Genomic DNA, 20,208 nt, shown 5'->3' with positions numbered 1-20,208 from the left:
CCAAGATTTTGAGGTTGCTTTGAGCTATGATGCCACAGCACTCTACCAAGGGTAACAAAGTAAGACTATGCCTCAGGAAAAAAAAAAAGAAAGAAAAAGAGGACTTGGTTCTGAAATATTCTGTGGTCATAAAATTATAAAAGCACTAGGTAAGATGCATGGGAAAGAAAGTCAAAATGTTAAAATATAATTCTCATTCAAAATGAGCCTGCAAACTAAATTTCCCAAAACATGGAAAAAAAATAGTCCTAAGAGAGACAAATATCCAAACCAACAATCACAATATGACATCATAAAATGTAAAGAATATCTGAAAGAATTAAAAATGTTTAAACTGAAAAAAAAAAGGCTAAGGTGTGAGAGAGTTCTCAAATGCAGGCAGTCCCTGAGTTACAACCATCCAACTAATGTATGACTTATACTTACAAATGAAGGCCATTACAGGTAATAAGAGATTAATAAAACTGTTCCAACTTACACACAAATTAAATTTAGTAACGGATCTACAGAAACTATCTCATTTGTAACCCAGGTGCTGCCTGTATTTAGAAGATTATGGTAGAAGAAGATTTAAACTTAAATTTTAGGTGACTCTACAACAGCCAATGTGGGTCTCCCAAAAAGAAGGCTTTGCTAATAATTATTTTTTCCTTCAATTTTTTTTTTTTTTTTAGACAAAACCTCATTTTGTCACCCTTGGTAGAGTGCCGTGGCGTCCTAGCTCACAGCAACCTCAAACTCTTAGGCTCAAATGATTCCCTTACCTCAGTCGCCCAAGTAGCTGGCACTATAGGGGCCCACCCCAATGCCCCACTATTTTCAGAGGCAGGGTCTCACTCTGGTTCAGGCTGGACTCAAACCTGTGAGCTCAGGCAATCCACCCACCTCAGTCTCTCAGAGTACTAAGATTAAAAGTGTGAGCCACCAAGCTCAGCCTGCCAATAATTATTAATACATATACTTCTGTGAAAATTAAATACACTATCAGTGAAGTGTTAGACCCCAGAAGCATGTGAAAAAGACAATTTTATAAAGATGATAGAGGACAGTCACATATTGGGTAGCTTTAACTATTATAAAAGCTCAAAATACCCAAATCAGATCTTAATTAAGTTCAATTCTTCTCAGATCAATTTTGAGAAATGTTTCATATCAGAAGAGTGAGTTTTGTTAAAATTTTGACAGAGAATCTGATGAAAACTTTTAAGTACAGCTAATAACTATCCTACAGTATGCTCGACAGATCAAGCTAGTCCCTACTTTCAAAAAAGAAGTTGAGCTACATAGAGGTATGACTCAAAATAATGTTCATTTGTATTTTCTTAAGAAGGAATAAAGTATTAATAATTGCATCTAACCAAAAATTTGATCTAAAAATTTTAAATATAACCAAAGACTTCTGGTGGGAGAAAAAGAAAACTAATGGAGATATCAACATATGCTTGCCTTTCTCAAAAATTTCCCAAAATCCTACATGTAGAATTAAGCAGTACTTAAGGCATTTCAGAGCCTCGAAAGTTTTGTTTTGTTTCTTAGTGAGGTTTTTTGAGACAGAGTCTCACATTGGAGGGATCTCTTCTGAGGTTTATCTTACAGGGGTACAAGTGAATCTTTCTAAGAGTAGAATGTAATGTTTTAAAACAATAACTGAGAAAATGACATGAAGGCTGTGTTGACCAGTTTGATGGAAGTATTTTGGATTGCATATGAAAACCCCACACTGTACCCTAGAAGTGCATTAATGTACATAGTTACCATTCAATAAAAAAAGAAAAAAAGACCGAGACAGAGTCTCACTCTGTTGTCCAGCGGGGAGTGCAGTGGCATTATCATAGGTCACAACAACCTCAAACTCCTGGGCTTAAGTGATCTTCCCAGCTTAGCCTCCCAAGTAACCTAAGACTACAGTCATGTGCCACCATGTCTGGCTAATTTGTTTTTTACTGTTTGTAGAGATAGGAATCTCACTAGGTTGCCCAGGCTGGTCTTAAAACTCCTGGCTTCAAGTAAGGCCCCTGCCTCTGCCTACTGAAGTGCTGGGATTACAGGCATGATTCACCACACTCAGCCTGTAGTTGTGTTTTATAGGCCAAAAAGCTATATTCAGCAGTCCAAGTTAGCTCTGCTCTCAGACCTAGACATATTGCCCAATTAAGCTTAAAAATCAAGTCAAATACAGTTTTGTTTTGTTTTGTTTTTGAGGCAGAGTCTCACTATGTCGCCTTTGGAAGAGTGCTGAGGCATCATAGCTCATGGCAACTTCAAACTCCTGGGCCAAGCAATTCTCCTGCCTCAGCCTCCCAAGTAGCTGGGACTACAGGCACCCATCACAACGACCAGCCATTTTTTGGTTGTAGTTGTCATTGTGGGGGCCTGAGCTGGGTTCGAACCCGCCAGCTCTGGCATATGTGGCTGGTGCTCTAGCTGCTGAGCTACAGGTGCCGAGTCAAATACAGTCTTAAAAAAAAAAAAAGAAAAAATTCAGAACCCAAAGGGTTCAAACCTTAAGAAGCTCACAGTCAAAAGCTCCAAATAACCAGCTACCCAAAGCTCATTAGTTGTGGAGATTGGCAACATTACTACAGAGGACAAAAAGTCAAAGAGATAACACCAGAGATACACATTAATAGACTGAAAACCCAAACTAAAAACATCAGTTGTTTCTTTAGCATTAGTACACTAAAAATATAATCGGTTAGTTTGTTTCTTTAAATATACAAAGGAATCTATATCGTCAGTTTTCTTCTAAGCAATTATGTTACCAATAGCACAGAGAAATGCTTCTATATACTCAACAAAATCACCAAATCGCTACTTTTATCGGGATCTCAGATAAGATTGACAATATCAATGCCAACTTACAATCTTTGACTTGAAGACATCCAGCAGACCTGACAAATGAGTGTATTGATTTGGTACTTTTCGAAGATGAACCATTTCAAAATCAGTTCGGACACCAGGACCTTGACATTCTCCTACATACATTCTTCGCCATTTGTGATGAATCTGCACGAAGAGTGGCACCTGACTGCAGGACATGATTAAACAGTAATAGAATGTAAGCTTAATAAACATTAAATAACTCTTAAGCCTTACAATTTCCTCATGTGAAATTATTTTAATATCAAATATTTAAAAGCACTGAACAAGACACACTCCAAAAACACAGGTTTATGACAAAGATATTCTTAGCTCCTTTTTTCCTTATGGTGTTAAATTCAAGAAATTATCACCTAGTAGCACTATAATTAGTCAAGAAATTGTTCTAAAATGGCTAAAAGTCAGGGCCAAGTGCTATGGCTCATGCCTATAATCCTAGTACTCTGGGAACCTGAGGCTGGTGGATTGTCTGAGCTCAGGAGTTTGATACCAGCCTGATACAAGAGTGAGATACATGGCTACTAGAGTAGAAAAAACGAGTCAGCATGTGGCAGGTGCCTGTAGTCCTAGGTACTTGGGACGCTGAGGCAAGAGGACTGCTTAAGCCCAAGAGTTTGAGGTTGCTGTGAGCTATGATGCTTCAGGCACTCTACCAAGGGCAACAGAGTGAGACTGTCTCAAAAGTAAACAAATAAATAAATAATATATAAAACTTGATTTTGTAACAGAAATAGATTTTGAAAGCAAACCGCAAAAGGATAATATGGTTTATTCTTCATTTCAAATATACATTTACTATTTCAATAATATTCACTTTAGAAATAGCCTCCATGGCTCGGCGCCTATAGCTCAACCGGCTAAGGCGCCAGCCACGTACACCTAAGGTGGCGGGTTTGAATCCCCAGCCCAGACCCGCCAAAACAACAATGACGGCTGCAACCAAAAAATAGCCGGGCGTTGTGGCGGGCGCCTGTGGTCCCAGCTACTTGGGAGGCGGAGGCAGGAGACTCGCTTGAGCCCAGGAGTTGGAGGTTGCTGTGAGCTGTAATGCCATAGCACTCTACCCAGGGGGACAGCTTGAGGCTCTGTCTCAAAAAAAAAAAAAAAAAAAAAAAAAAGAAATAGCCTCCATATAGATTTTGCTAGTTTTGTCCTTATATATCAAATTCCAGTATAATAATATGCAAGCATACTGTTAAAAGAAAAATTTCAGACTACCCATTGTGGCTCACAACTGTAATCCTAGCATTGTGGGAGGCCTGAAGCCAGGGGTTTGAGCTTAGGGAACACAGTGAGACCCCATCTCTAACAACAACAACAAAAAGCAATAAAAAAATTAGTCAGATGTGCTGGTACCTGCCTATAGTCCCAGATACTGGGGAGGCTGAGGCAGGAAGATTATTTGATCACCTGAGCCCAGAAAGTCAAAGCTATAGTGAGTTACATTATTGCTACTGCACTCTAGTCTAGGCAACAGAATAAGACTCTGTCTCCAAAAAAAAGGAAAAGAAAGAAAATTTTTTCAACAAATTAAATTTAACATAATGTATTTGAGTAAAGAATGAATTGAGAATTGGGCAGCCTCCAGAACCAGAAGAGATTCAGAGAAAGAAGTCCATTCCTGAAGTATACAGCAATTACAGACAGAAAATGGAAGTGAGGAACAGAAACAGCATGATGAGTTACTGCTCCAAAAGTGCCTTGTTTGGGAATGGTCTGATCAGCTGGCAGCCTGTGATTGGCCAAACCTTAGTTGCTGTGACGAAGACTCAGCTCGATGATCCAAAAGGATACTTCTAAATTAAGCTTGCAGTTTGTATATGGACTAAATTATCAGCAGTTCTTTATGCAAGGATGCAATTATGGAGGTAGCCTCAGGCCAAATTAATTTAACAATATGTATTTCCTAAATTCCTAATTATAATCAAAAATCTCACATTTAATAACCATTTTTCTTCATAAATTATCATTAAAAACAGTTTTAACTTATTGTTTAGGTTTTTAGAAATGTCCACCCACCAGCCAGTGTTTCCCAATGCAATAGAAACAGAACTCAGAAGAAGGTTGCACTTGGATTCACTGAGAACAGCATCACTGTGTGCAGCTGGGGCAATCACCAGGAACTCACGCAGCCCGTACCTTAAAGAAATAAATGACTGCATTAAACAGAGGAATTAAAAAATCCATTATTTAAAAAACATGAAAAAATTTCCTTGCAGGAAATTTAACAAGTTAGGTTTAAACTACTGGTGTTTCTTTTTTTAAAGGACAATTGAACCTACAACAATCTGAATTTTCTTTAAGAAGCACTTCAATCATCCACCTACTAGCTCCCCTGTATTCTTTACAAATTAAAAGCAATTTACTGAAATCACAAAGAAAGACCATTAAATAATAGTTTTGCCTTAAAAGTCAAGTTTATAAGATAAAAGAAAAATGCAAATATTCAAATCTTGTTGCAATGAATGACAGCATTAAGTCTACCAATGTAGAAAGTAAAGTTTTTGTTTTGTTTTTTTGGGGGATTTTTTTTGGCTGGGCCAGGTTTGAACCCGCCACCTCAGGTATATGGGGCTGGTGCTTGAGCCACAGGCACCTCCCCAAAAGTAATGTTTGATAGATTCACTAAATTAAAGGGAAATTATTAGCTATGATGTGTATGTGCTGTCTCAAAGTGAAAACACAGTTTATCAATTATCTCAAGCATCTCAATTAAGGAATTCTTGTATTGAAAACTGAAAACACAGTTTATCAATTATCACAAGTATCTCAATTAAGGAATTCTTGTATTCAATAACATACATTAGATAGAAGTCACAAAATTACTATAAAACTGCTTAATCTTACTCTAATTACCTACATTTAATGAAAACGTCTTATTTAGTTGCCACATTCTTTATAGGTACAAATTTGCTGCCAAATTTTACAAAAATGTAAAGTCAAGTTAGTGATCTTGCCCACTGAAAATTCCTGTCCTATTTACTTCTCACTATATTTTTATTTTATTTCGTTAAAAGACTGGTCTAACTCTGTTGCCCAGGCTGGAGTATAGTGGCACAATCATAGCTCCCTGAAACTTTAAACTCCTAGACACAAGAGATCTTCCTGCCTCAGTCTCCCCAGTAAAAAGACTACAGGAAGCACCACCAAGTCTAGTCAATATAGACTTGTAGAGACAAGGTTCAATAAGTTGTCCAGGCTAATCCAAACTCCTGGCCTCAAGTGATCCTCCCGAGTCCACCTCTCAAAGATTACAGTCATGAGCCACCTTGCCTGGCCTATTTTTATCTAATATTTTTATAAATAAAGAATTTATGAAAAGCATTACTCATTTGCCTAATTAATTTCAATCATTACATATGTAAAGTTACCAATGCTTATTTTTATAAACTCTCCTCAAAAAATCACTCAAATAGCAGTAAAGATTAAAAAAAACTAATTCATGATCAGTTTATTGTTTTTTTTTTTGAGACAGAGTCTCACTTTGTCACCTTTGGTAGAATGCGGTGGTGTCACAGCTCACAGTAATCTCAAACTCTTGCCTCAGCCTCCCAAGTAACTGGGACTATAGGCACCCTCTACAATGCCCAGCTATTTTTATTTTTTGGTTGTAGTTGTCATTGTTGTTTGGCAGGCCCGGGCTGGATTCAAACCTGACAGCTCTGGTGTATGTGGCTGGTGCCCTGGCCGCTGAGCCACAGGCTCCAAGCCACTTTATTGTTTAGATAACAAAAACTTAACCTTATTTCCTCACCTCTCCACCCTCCTACCCCTAAAATCAAAATTAATTATGCAGAGTGGAATCAAATAATGGAAAGAATCCAGAGCTTTGAATTTTAAGCTCTGACATTTTCTTTTTTTAAAATGTCCTTGGAAGAAAGAGAACAAAATTAATGAACATTACCCCTTGCCATTCCCCACACTAGTGTGAAACAGTCAACAGTGTCCTGGTTATTCTTCCAGAAATGTTCCCTCTGTCCTTGTAACACCTTATTCCCAAATAACATTATACTATCTGTATATATTTTCTATACCTTCTTTTCAAAGGGCAGTCACCTGCTGATCAGTATTTTGTTTCTACTTTTGTGCTGCTGCGATAACACTGCAATTGTCTGTTTCTACAAGTATTATCTGTATAATAAATTCCTAGCAGTGTCAGATAAAAGAACATATACATTTTTAACACTGATAGCTGTTGCCAAACAACTACCATGCTGTCCATAACACACACACACACACACACATACACACACGGTGCCAGCATATATTCCCATTAATAACAAATAAGCCCAACTGAATTGCTTTCTATTTATCTCCAATATACTTTCTATCCCCTATATATTCGTTTCCTCTATATAGAATGTCTCCCTTTCTGCCCGTCTACTACCGTTCCAAATATCCAAAACCTAAAGATCCCCTTTTAAAAAGGATTTACCTCAAATACCACACCATCACGCATTAAATGTGTTCTCTTTTCTGAATTCCAAAATCTTTTAGCTACTATTATGATCTTTAAATGTCCCTATATGAGTAATTGATTTACTTTCCCTACCATGTCTGAGATAGCATCTTCAACAGTAAACAAATATGAAGGGGGGGCTTAAAAAAAAGAATCAAAAAACGCCAGATTTTTAAGTGGGAAAAGGATTTGATTCGACTTTAGAGAAGAGATACAAACAAATAGCTACACTAAAAAAAAAAAAAAAAAAAAGCAAAATTTTTAAGTGGGAAAAGGATTTGATTCGACTTTAGAGAAGAGATACAAACAAATAGCTACACTAAAAAAAAAAAAAAAAAAAAAAGCTCAACATCACTAAACCTAAGGGAATTGCAAATTAAATCCACTATGAATAAATACCACCTCACACTCATTAAGATTGCTATTATCAAAAAAAACCAACAAGAAGTGTTGGCAAGGATGTAGAGAAACTGGAACCCTTAGACCAGGGGTCCTCAAACTTTTTAAACAGGGGGGCCAGTTCACTGTCCCTCAGACTGTTGGAGGACTGCAGGCCGGACTGCAGGCCTCGGGACGAGTCAGACCAAGAAGGAATACTAACATAAACTATGTAGTTTGGGTGTAGACTCATCACTTATATATAACAAACATACTACTCTGGTGGGGGATGTTGAAGATGGCGAAGGCTGTGCATGTGTGGAGAAAGGGAATATATGAGACATCTCTGTACCTTTCACTCAGTTTTGCTGGGAACCTCTAAAACATAATCTATTTAAAAAACAAAACTCACATCATAAGGTCCAATTAAAATGGAAATAAATCATAAAGGAGATGATAATAAACCATATGAAACCCATCAAAAGAAATAAATACAGGTACGTACAATTCACATAAAGGTTTGTATAATCATTAGGCTTAGCATCAATCTGGGGGGCGGTTTATTTAAAAATTGAAACTAGAAGACCTCAAAATAGTTATAGACCAATAAATAAAATACCAAAATTGAGCACGTCACATAAATGGCAAAAACCTATCTCTGTTCATAAAGGTTTAAAAATAATGCTTGCTGAATAAAAGAAAATACATATCCTTTAATATGCTTTATTTTAAAACAATTCTTAGAAGTTCTGTTGTTGGCTTCCTGATCTTTAAGAAACATCAATGAAGAAAAAAACTGAAAGTGACTTCTAACCACATGGCAAACTGACTTGATACAGACCCTCCTTCCCCGAAAACACAGAAATATCTATGACAATGTTACAAAAATACTTAGTAGAATTTGAAAAACTACAAAGGAAATTCCAGGGTAACAGAAACAAGAGGGAACTGAAAGTGAGCATGCGAGGTGACTGAAGAATCCCAGGAGATTATCAGCTGTAGATACAGGCACTAACCACTAGGGACTGGGAGCTGATATTTTACAGGGTAAGTGCCTGCAAAACTATGCTGTGATGGACTGGGGAGGCTGAAAATGAAGAAAGAAAAGTACATTTTTATGAGAACACTGAGAACTCTGTGTATTTTATCCTAGCAGTCATAATGTGAATTATATAACTCTCAGATTGATGAGGTGTACCCAGTCCAGGGAAAGAAGTCTTTGGCACATATACAGGCTATGCTATATCCAAGAATGGCCCATCTTCATAATAAACATAAAAAAGCTAAGCTGGATACTACACTTTCAGAAGCACAGTATCACTCAAATATTATCCTTTACAATAGTGCCTTTGTTTATGAGGGACTGGGATCAGGAAGCTACAATCTTTTGGATGTTATCACCAATCTCTCTATAACCTAAACACACCAGTTTTCCTGTATATCCTTTAGATTTAGTCCACCAATCTCTCTCTTTTTTGAGACAGAGTCTCACTTTGTCACCCCCGGTAGAGTGCCATGGTGTCATAGCTCACAGCAACCTCAAACACTTGGGCTCAAGTAATTCTCTTGCCTCAGCTTCCCAAGTAGCTGGGACTACATGCACCAGCCACAACACCCAGCTATTTTTAGAGATGGGGTCTCTCACTGGCTCAGGCTGATTTCTCCAGACCTTAGGCAATCCACCTGCCTTAGCCTCCCAGCATGCTGGGATTACAGATGTGAGCCACTATGCCCTGCCTAGTTCATCAATCTCAAATGCCACAGAGGTTTTAATGTTCTATTGTTGAAAGGTGTCTCAGGAATACAGGTGTGCATGAAGAAAGGAATAAGAACTAAGACTTCTGGTAAAAGCCTGGACCTTAGAAGGGACTGTGACCTCAAGAAAATGAGAGCACCAGGCCCAGAAAGTTTCAATGGCAAATTTTATCAAACAATTAAAGAGGGCGGCACCTATGGCTCAAGGAGTAGGGTGCTGGCCCCATATACCAGAGGTGGTGGGTTCAAACCTGGCCCCGGCCAAAAATCGCAAAAAAAAAAAAAAACCAATTAAAGAAGACAACATCAATTTTACATAGTCTCTTCTGGAAAATGTGAGTCTTCCCAACTCACATCATAAGGCCAGATTACCCTGATACCAAAGTAAAAGAAAACTACAGGCCAATAGCCCTTATGAACATGGACACTAAAGTACATATCAAATACAGCTACACACACAAATACAAATTACATCACAAAGAAGTGGAGTTTATCTTGAGAATGCAAAGCTGGTTAGGTATCTGAAAATCAATCAATGTAATCACCATAGTAAAAACCCAAAGCAGTGGTTCTCAACTTTCCTAATGCTGCAACCCTTTAATACAGTTCCTCATGTTGTGGTGACCCCCAACCATAAAATTATTTTCGTTGCTACTTCATAACTGTAATTTTGCTACTGTCATGAATCATAATGTAAATATCTGATATGCAGGATTTATTTAGGCGACCTCTGTGAAAGGATCGTTCGACCCCCAAAGGGGTCGCGACCCACAGGTTGAGAACTGCTGATCTAAAGAAAAAATACCTTAATGGTAAGTGACTAAATGTTTCTGAGATCAGGAACAAGACAAAGACATCCACTGTTACTACTCCTACCGGAATCTCTAGCCAGTTTTAAAAGGAAAAAACAAATATAACAAAAAAACCAGACAGCCAAAGAAATAAAACTACCCATATTCACAGACAACATGATTGTTTATACAGAAAATCTCAAAGAAACTACAAAACTCCTCCCAGAACTAATAACTGAGTTTAGCAAGGTCATAGGATACAAAGTCTACAACAAAACAAATTAGTCATATTCCTATATACTATCAATGAGCAATGAACAATTGGAAATGAAAAAAAAGCAATAATTAGGTATAAATGTCACAAAATATGTGTTCTATATGCTAAAAACTGTAAGACACTGATGAAAGTAATCAAGAAAGTATTAAATAATTGGAGAGACCCACCATGCTCATAAAATGAAAGAAATGGCATGAGAAAGATGTTAATTCTCCCCAAACTAACCTAAAGATTTAAGGTTGGTTAATCTAATCAAAATTCTAGAATTTTTTGTTGATATAGACAACCCAATTCTACAATATAAAAGGAAAGGCAGAGAAGCTAGAATAGCAAGAATAACTTTGAAAAAAGAAAAATAAAATTGCAGAAATCACACTTCCCAATTTTAAGACTTACTATAAAACTATAGGAGTGAAGAGTGCAGAGACACACAAACCCAAATTATTTTAAATGAAGGTAAGGAAGCAATTGAGAGGAGAAAGAATACTCTTCAATAAACAGTGTTGGAACAACTGAACATCAATATATACAGAAGAAGAACCTTAACCTAAACTTCCTACTTTATATAAAAATTAACTTGGAAAGTGAAAGGTTAAGGAGCCAAAGATGAAAGATTATTCCAAGGCACAAGATGAAACAAAAACAAAGGCCCAGTTTGTGCAATTAAAATGGCTTTATTCCACCTGGGTGTAGGTGGGAAGATTTCCAACTGGGCCAGGAAGAAATCCACATGTAAGTAATGGGGGTGGGGGGATGTTTGAAGGTCAGGAAGTTGGGAGTCTGGACATTCCCTTTCCTGGGTTGAACATCTGTTGTAAGGATAGGGGTTGGTCCATTTACCTTTCTCAGGTGGGACATCTGGTGGGGTAGGGTAGTGGATTGATTCTTTTAGGCAGGTCTACCCTATTTGAGTGGGGTTTGACCCTATCAGAAAGTAAAATGTAAAATGTAAACCTTTTATAATAAATCCCAGGAGAACTGGCCTGGTGATCAAAGTCAATACGACCAATGATTAAGTCACAACATTATGTACCCTGATATCATAAGAAGAGTACCTCACCTCTGTGGTAATCCTTCCAAAAACCCCTAACCCTTGGGTAATCTTAAGAAAAACGTAAGACCAACTCAAATTGAGGGAGATTCCACAAAATACCTGACCAATACCTCAAACTACTGAAACAATGAAAAACAAAGACTCAGAAACTTTCAGAGATGAGAGACAAGATGAGTAAATGCAATGTGGTATCCTAGACTGGATCCCTGAATAAAAAATAGACATTAGTGGAAAAACTAGTTAAGTTTAGCTAATAATGATGTACTGATGTTAGTTTTTCAGTTTTGGCACATGTACCATGTGTAAGATAAATCAAGTGAGTAGTATACCTGAACAGTCTTCCATTTTTCTATAAACTTAAAATTATTCCAAAATAAAAAAAATTATCTTTACAAAATACAAGATTTGTGATCTAGAGCAAAGAGTCCTTAAACATGGCACCAAAAGCACAATCCATAAAATAAAAAAATCAATGAACAGAACTTCATCAAATTTTAAAACTTGTTTTAGAAAAGACATTGCAAAGAAAATGAAAAGATAAATTATAGTGTGGGAGAAAATGTTTGCAAATTAGATATTCTAAAAAAGACATATCCAATACTTGAAGAACTCTTAAAAACTCAATAGTAAGAAAACAGCCCAATTAAAAAAAAAAAAAATATATATATATATACACACATATATATACACAAAAGACTTGAACACAGAGAAGATCAAATGGGAAATAAAAACACAAACAATATTCAAAATAAAAAGTAAAATTAGGATGAGATACTACTACATGCCTACTAGAATAGCTAAAATAAAACATACTGACCATACCAAGAGCTAGTAAGAATATAAAAACTAAAATTCTCATATACCACTGGTGGGAATGCAAAATGGTACAGCTTACTCAAGAAAGCAATGTGGTAGTTTCTTATAAAGTCAAACATGGATTTACCTATGACTTAACAATCCTACTCTAGGTATTTACCCAAGTGAACTGAAGATATATTTTCACACAAAAACCTATACATAAATATTCATAGCAGCTCTATTCATAAATGCCAAAACCCCAAAACAATCCTAATATCCATCAATGAATGAGTGAGTAAATAAACTGTGGGATATCTTTACAATAAAATACTACTCAGCAATAAAATGGAACAAACTATTGATATACAGAATTTACTTCAAAAGATCGCAAAGGCACCATGTTGAGTAAAAGAAGCCAGTCTCAAAAGGTTTCATATGGTATAATTCTATTTATAGACACTCTCAAAAGGACAGAATTACAATGACCAAGAATAGATCAATGATTCCAGAGATTATAAGGATGTAGGGAGGGTGTGCCTACTAAGGGACAAGAGAGGTTATTGGGGTGTTACAGAACTCTCCCTTTCCTCCTTCCCTTCTTCCTTCCTTCCTTCTAGCCTTTCTTAAAAACTCCTTCCTTCTTGACTTTCTGCCTTCCTTTCCTCCCTCCCTCCCTTCCTTCCTTCTGTTCCTGTCTTCCTTCCTTCCTTCTTTCTGTTTCTGCCTTCCTTCTCTCTCTCTCTCCTCCTTTCTTTTTTATTGTTGGGGATTCATTGAGGGTACAAAGAACCAGGTTACACTGATTTCATTTGTTAGGTAAAGTCCCTCTTATAATTGTGTCCGGCCCCCGTAAGGTATGTCGCACACTGTGACCCGCCCCCCACTTTCCTCCCTCCTTCCCTCTCTCTGCTCTCCTCTTCCCCCACCTCCCAGCATGTACTAGGTCATTAATTGTCCTCATATCAGAATTGAATATATGGGATTCTTGCTTCTCCATTCTTGATGCTTTACTAAGAATAATGTTTTCCACTTTCATCTGATTTTTGTAATATTAGAAAATTATGTGTTTTCTAATTCTAGAACTATTCATCTCCCCCTAAAAAGTCACAGAACTGTTCTCCTCCCCCTAAAAAGTCAATTTTATTGTATGCTAACTTTAAAAAAGTAACCCAAAAGGTTAAAAAAAACTCTACAAACAAGTTATTTACATCAATACATTAAAAGGTTTCATTTATTCATTCAACAAATATATATATATATATTTTTTATTTTTCTTGAGACAGAGTCTCATTTTGTCGCCCTCAATAGAGTGCCATGGTATCATAGCTCACAGCAACCTCAAACTCTTGGGCTCAAGAGATTCTCTTGCCTCAGCCTCCCAAGTAACTGGGACTGCAGGCACCCACCACAATGGCCCTGCTACTAGACAAGGTCTTGCTCTGGCTCAGGCTGGTCTCAAACCTGTGAGCTCAGGCAATCTACCCACCTTGGCCTCCCAGAGTGCTAGGATTACAGGTGTGAGCCACCATACCCAGCCCTTAATAAATATTTTTAACCATGGACTATGTGCCAAGCAGTTTTGGAAAATACATATTAAAAAGCTGAACAGAAGTTATGGGACAGCATTCACATTTTGATAAATCTATTAGGTGTCAGTATCTTATTTAATGCTCACAACTACCCTGAAGGTACCTATTATTTTTCTGACTTTACCAGTGCAGAAATGAACTCTGAGAAATTAAGTAACTTGCCCAAAGTTGCAGAGATACTAAGTGCCTGAGCTATGAATTAAACCTAATTTAGTTTCTGGCAAAACTATAGATATTGGCTCAGGGCCTGTGGCTCAAGTGGCTAAGGCACAAGCCACATACACTTAAGGTGGTGGGTTCGAATCCAGCCTGATCTCACCAAAAACAACAATGACAGCTGCAACCAAGAAATAGCCAGGCATTGTGGTGGGCGCCCGTGGTCCCAGCTACTTGGGAGGCTGAGGCAAGAGACTCGGTTGAGCCCAGGAGTTGGAGGTTGCTGTGAGCTGTGATGCCACTGCACTCTACCCAGGGGGATAGCTTGAGGCTCTGTCTCAAAAAAAAACAAACAAAAAACAGTAGATATTCAATTAATGTTGAATGAATGCATTCATGCAAAGCCCATGCTCTATGATACTGTGTATGTTTTAACATCATCTCATCCAAAATAAATAAAGTTGGTGATGTCCGTAGCTCAGTGGGTAGGGTGCTGGCCACACACACTGAACCAGGCGGGTTCAAACCTGGCCTGGGCTAGCTAAAGCAACAATGACAACTGTAACAAAAAAATAGCTGGGTGTTGTGGTAGGTACCTGTAGTCTCAGCTACTTGGGAGGCTGAGGCAAGAGAATCACTTAAGACCAAGAGTTTGAGGTTGCTGTGAGCTGTGATGCTATAGCATTCTACTGAGGGTAACATAATGAGATCCTGTCGCCAAAATAAATAAATAAATAAATAAGTAAATAAAGTTCAGAGACTCTTTGAATAATTGAAAAACCTTAGAAAGATCTTTTTAAAATGTGATATGTTAGATAGTTGCAGTGGCTCACACCTATAATCCTAGCACCCTGGGAGGCCAAGACAGGTGGATTGCCTGAGCTCAGGAGTTCGAGACCAGCCTGAGCAAGAGAGAGACACCATCTACTAAAACTAGAAAAACTAGCCCAGCATTCTGGCAGGCACCTGTAGTCCCAGTTACTCGGGAAGCTGAGGCAAGAGGATCTCTTGAGCCCAAGAGTTTGAAGCTGCTGTGAGGTATAATGCCAGGGCATTCTACCCAGGGCAAAAGAGTGACTGTCAAATATAAACGTACATACATAAATAAGTGTGATATGCTATAGTCCTCCTTTTTCCTTGGTAGATACATTAAGAACCCTATTGGATACCTGATAATGCAGATAGTACCAAACCTGACGCATACTGTTTTTCCCTATACATACGTACCAATGATAAAGTTTAACTTATAAATTAGGCACAGTGAGAGCCCTAATAACAATAAAATAGAAAAATGATCACAATGTTCTGTGATAAAAGTTACGTGAATATAGTCTCTCTCTCCCTAAGATATTTTAGTTTTCTATATTCACCTTTCTTCTTGTGATTTGTCCATCTGATAACCAAGAATAAGTGACTGATGGGAGGGCAGAGTATACAGTGTATCTATGCTGGACAAGGGCAAGATTCACCTCCCAGATGGGATAGAATGAGATTTCATCATGCTACTCAGAATAGGGTAAAATCTAAAACTTATTTTTTGGACTACAGTAGAATATGGGTAACCAAAACTGCAGAAAGCAAAACTATAGATAATGAGGGACTACTGCACTTCTTACATTAATGTATCACATTTATTGTTTAGACATAAGTGAGTTTTGATTTTACTACATAACTCAGATCAACATTTTATTTCAAGATAATATCCAATGATATTAAAATTTTTATGATACTTAAATGTTCTATGCCAGGCATCCTCAAACTATGGCCTGTGGGCCACATGCGGCCCACCTAGGACATTTATCCAGCCTGCCAGGTGTTTTTGCCTTCGCTTCCCGTCCTGCTTAGCAGCCGACTCGTCCCCGGGCCCGCAGTCTGGCCCTCCAATGGTCTGAGGGACAGTGAACTGGCCCCCTGTTTAAAAAGTTTAAGGACCCTGAGGTACTACCCTTGATTATGAAACACACTGTGAAGAAAAGGGTGGACAGGGCTTTTGTCACCCTTTAGTTACAGTTTCAATTACAACCTTGCTGGCAAGGTTGGCTCTTGGCTGATACCTGGAAATTTGGATTTAGAACGAGTTCTCATCACTCCCAGAATTGATTAAAAGTTACTCACTCTGCCTAAACTGTTTGTACAATGTGGTTATCCTAAATACGTTCCTTGTGGGAGTCTAAACTTTTGGTATATCCCAATCAGAGGGTACCTACATGACCAGCCCCCAATTAAAAACCTTAGGGGCTGAGCCTCTAACAAGCTTCTCTGATATACAATGTTTCACTTGAACTGTCACAACTTGTTGCAGAAGGAATTGAGCACATCCTATGTGACTCCATTAGGAAAGGACTCTTTACAAGCTTGTACTTACTTGGGACTTTGCTTTATGTGACTTTTCCCTTTCCTGGTTTTTGCTTTGCCTCTTGTTGCTGTAATAAATCAACTGTAAGCATTGTCAATCCTCTTAGCAAATCACTAAAGGGCAGTCTTTGAGTCTCGCCAACAATCATACTAAAAGCTATCGGAATAAAATGTATACATACCATCTTACCAGGCAGTGTGCTCTTGGAGGAAAGTCATTATTCATACACAGCAAATCTTGCATAGATTGTGGAATAACATCTACAAAAATGTTTGGTAATGAAAAGTTATTATGTTCATTATCAGACAGAGTTCTATAATATGCTTTGAGGAAACATGTGCCTTGCTAGCCTATGTAGTTTTGCCATTACATTAAGATTTATATCTAAAGCTAGCTAAGATTGGGTGGAAAGGGTTTCTCTCTCTCTCTCTCTTTCCCTCAAACAAAGCCGGACTATAAAAAAGACACCTATCATTCTCATGTTTGTAATTTTTTTTTTTTGCTTCTAAGTCATAATCCAAACAATTACTCACCCTTACTAAAAAGCTTTGTTTGACTTGTTCTTCTTTCCTTGCCCTTGTTTCACTTTTCTTCAAAATTCTTAGAGATCTGTTAACTTCATATCACCTCCACAGCTAGCTTTCTCTTTCCTTATTATTATTACTATTTTTTGTAGAGACAGAGTCTCACTTTATCACCCTTGGTAGAGTGCCGTGGCATCAGACAGCTCAAAGCAACCTCCAACTCCTGGGCTTAAGTGAGTCTCTTGCCTCAGCCTCACGAGTAGCTGGGACTACAGGCACTTGCCACAGTGCCCAGCTGCTTTTTGGTTGCAGTTCGGCTGGGGCTGGGTTTGAACCTGCCACCCTCGGGATATGGGGCCGGCGCCCTACTCACTGAGCCAACAGGTGCCACCCTACACAGCTAGCTTTTCTGGTCCCCTAGCCATCTTAACACATTGTTGAATGGTCATAAGTTACCAGTAACATGGTTAGTTTCCATGTAAAACTGCCAGTCAACAATGTGTTAACACAGCAGCAGTTCCCTGACTCATTTCTCCCAGTCTTAATTCCCACTTGTCCCAAATTCAGGCTATTTAATTCTTTTTCCCCTCCTCATCTCTCAGTTGCTTATTAATAGAATCACTTTGTGCCTCTAACATCTTAAATTGTTCTTGTAAAACCTCCACTCAGCTTCCCACTTCTAACCCATATACCTTTATGCACTTAAATTGTCATAATAAGACGCTAACAGCAATGATCATTAAGCTCACAAAAATATGTATATACAGGCAGTCATTGAGTTAAAAACATCTGCCTATGTACAACTCAACTCTTACTTACAGATGGAGACGATTACAGTTAAGTCCCTGAATTATAAACATCTGCATTTCTGAATGAGAGCTATTACAGGTTAATAGGCAGACCAATGTACCCATTCCAACTTCGATACAAATTCAACTTAGGAACAAAGCTACAGAACCTATTTGGTTTGTAGTCTGGGGACAGCCTGTAATATAATAAATTCAAAACATAACTAGTATCTGTTCATAAAAAATACTTTTTATTGTATAGCTATGGTTGCTTAGCAAATCTGTATTTTTAATTTTGCTAAAGGAGTAAATACAACACTAATGACTTGACGCTACATATAACCAAAGCAATGGGCAACACCTCCCCCCCCAAAAAAGATCAGTGCTCAAATCTTCTGACCTCTGATAAAATAGTTTTAAATGTGTAGCTCTGAAGCTGAGCCTAATGGTTTACTTATAACTTTCACCATTAGTTATAGCTTCAATCACAACCAAATTAAAATAAAACTGCACCATATATACAATGATGGTTAATCTAGCTTAAATTCACTGTTTTCTTTTCTTTTCTTTTCTTTTTTTTTTTGAGACAGAACCTCAAGCTATTGCCCTGGGTTGAGCGCTATTGTACCACAGCTCACAGCAACCTCCAACTCCTGGGCTCAAGTGATTGTCCTGCCTCCGCCCCCAAGTAGCTGGGACTACAGGCGCCTGCCACAACACCTGGTCATTTTTTGCTGTAGTTGTCATTGTTGTTTGGCAGGCCCCAGTTAGATTCAAACCCGCCAGCTCTGGTGTATGTGACTGGCACCCTAGCTGCTGAGGTACAGGTGCAGAGCCAAAAGTAATATAGTTCTATTCCTATACAAGAAAAGGCATAGATATTTCAAGTCTCTGCTTATAGATGATAATTGGTTTTAATCAGAAAAATGTTAATATACATTGGCCTGTTTATTTGCTGAGTGATTAAAGAAGGGCATTTGACCGACAGCTCTGAAATTCATGTTTTTTTAATACTTTGCTTACTCACCATGATACACTAGTATATCTCAAGATGGATGATGTGATCTATTAACAATTATAACCACCATTTACTGAGTATCTAGCATGGGTCACGTACTGAGATCATTGCTTATCTACAATATCTCATTACATTTTCACATTAACCTTCCAGGTAATATTACTTCATTTTACAAATGAGATAATTCAAGTTCAGAGATGTCAAATAACTAGTACGTAGAAAAGCCAGAGTTTTAATATACTTGGTCTAACTCCAAAATCTGGAGTATATCAAAATAATAGTACACTGACTAAACTGTGAAATCAATAGATAAATTTCCCTTATTTGCAAATCCTTCAGAGCCCAGCTTACTTGCTTAATTCTCTGTAACATCTTTTTTAAGCTCTCCCAATTAAAACTGGTCTTTTCTCTCCTCTGAACTCTAGAACTTTATTGGTACTCTGGGATGCCCCTTATTACTTTCTACCTCCTATTATTATTACTTATCTGTATCTCCCCACTGGAATGTGAGCTTCTTTTAAGTTTGGGTTCAAGAGGGCTTGGCAGGGTACTTAACACTTATTAGGTATTCAATAATACACTCCAATTTAATTTGTTTTTAAAACAAATAGCACTATTCTAGTGCTGAATAGCTGCAGAACTGCAGGTGCCCACCAAAAAAAATGCCTGGCTATTTTTATTTAAACTAGCCCAGCTAGTTCTATTTCAGATGCAGAACTATCTCATACTCTACTTCAGATGTGAAGCAACTCTGCATATATGAAACATTTCTGAAGTTTACTACTGAATTAAGAAAACTAAATATGTAATTCAGCCATGTGTGGTAGCTTATGCCTGTATCCTAGCAATCTGGGAGGCTGAAGCAGGTGGACTATTTGAGCTTAGGAGTTTGAGAACAGCCTGAGTAAGAGTGATACCCTCATCTCTACTAAAAATAGAAAAAAACTAGCCAGGCATTGTGACAGGCACCTGTAGTCCCAGCTACTGGGGAGGCTGAGGCAAGAGGATAGCTTGAGCTCAAAAGTTTGAGGCTGCTGTGAGGTATGACAAGACGACACTCTACCCAGAGCGAAAGACTGAGACTGTCTCAAAACAAAAACAAGAAAAATTTATAATTCAAAATTATGACTCTTATAAGTCAGGAGCTAAAAATATATTGTAAAAACTTACCTTCTTAGCAGTGCCTATTGCTCAATGGGTAGGGCGCTGGCCCCATATACCGAGGGTGGCAGGTTCAAACTTGGCCCCGGCCAAACTGTTACAATACCAAAAAAATAGCCAGGTATTTTTGGTGGGTGCCTACAGTCCCAGCTACTCAGGAGGCTGAGGCAAGAGAATTGCCTAAGCCCAGGAGTTGGAGGTTGCTGTGAGCTGTGACGCCACAG

At 38.0% G+C, this 20,208-nt stretch overlaps 1 protein-coding gene across 1 annotated transcript in view; it reads right to left on the bottom strand.

Moving 5' to 3' along the window:
* RAB3GAP1 (RAB3 GTPase activating protein catalytic subunit 1) overlaps positions 1 to 20,208 on the bottom strand; it is a 107,767-nt gene that overhangs the window by 56,246 nt on the left and 31,313 nt on the right. The window contains exons 4-6 of the mRNA XM_023515852.1: positions 16,675 to 16,816; positions 4,900 to 5,019; positions 2,863 to 3,028 (exon numbers count right to left, since the gene is read on the bottom strand). Of these exons, the coding sequence (XP_023371620.1) occupies positions 2,863 to 3,028; positions 4,900 to 5,019; positions 16,675 to 16,816 (428 nt within the window). The remainder of the gene's footprint in view (positions 1 to 2,862; positions 3,029 to 4,899; positions 5,020 to 16,674; positions 16,817 to 20,208) is intronic.

This window comes from Otolemur garnettii, unplaced genomic scaffold (assembly GCF_000181295.1).
Source record: "Otolemur garnettii isolate 467f Iridium unplaced genomic scaffold, OtoGar3 scaffold00080, whole genome shotgun sequence".
In the NCBI taxonomy this organism is placed as follows: Eukaryota; Metazoa; Chordata; class Mammalia; order Primates; family Galagidae; genus Otolemur; species Otolemur garnettii.
The sequence above is the reverse complement of the archived record's forward strand: the minus strand, read 5'-3'. Positions and strand labels throughout refer to the sequence as shown.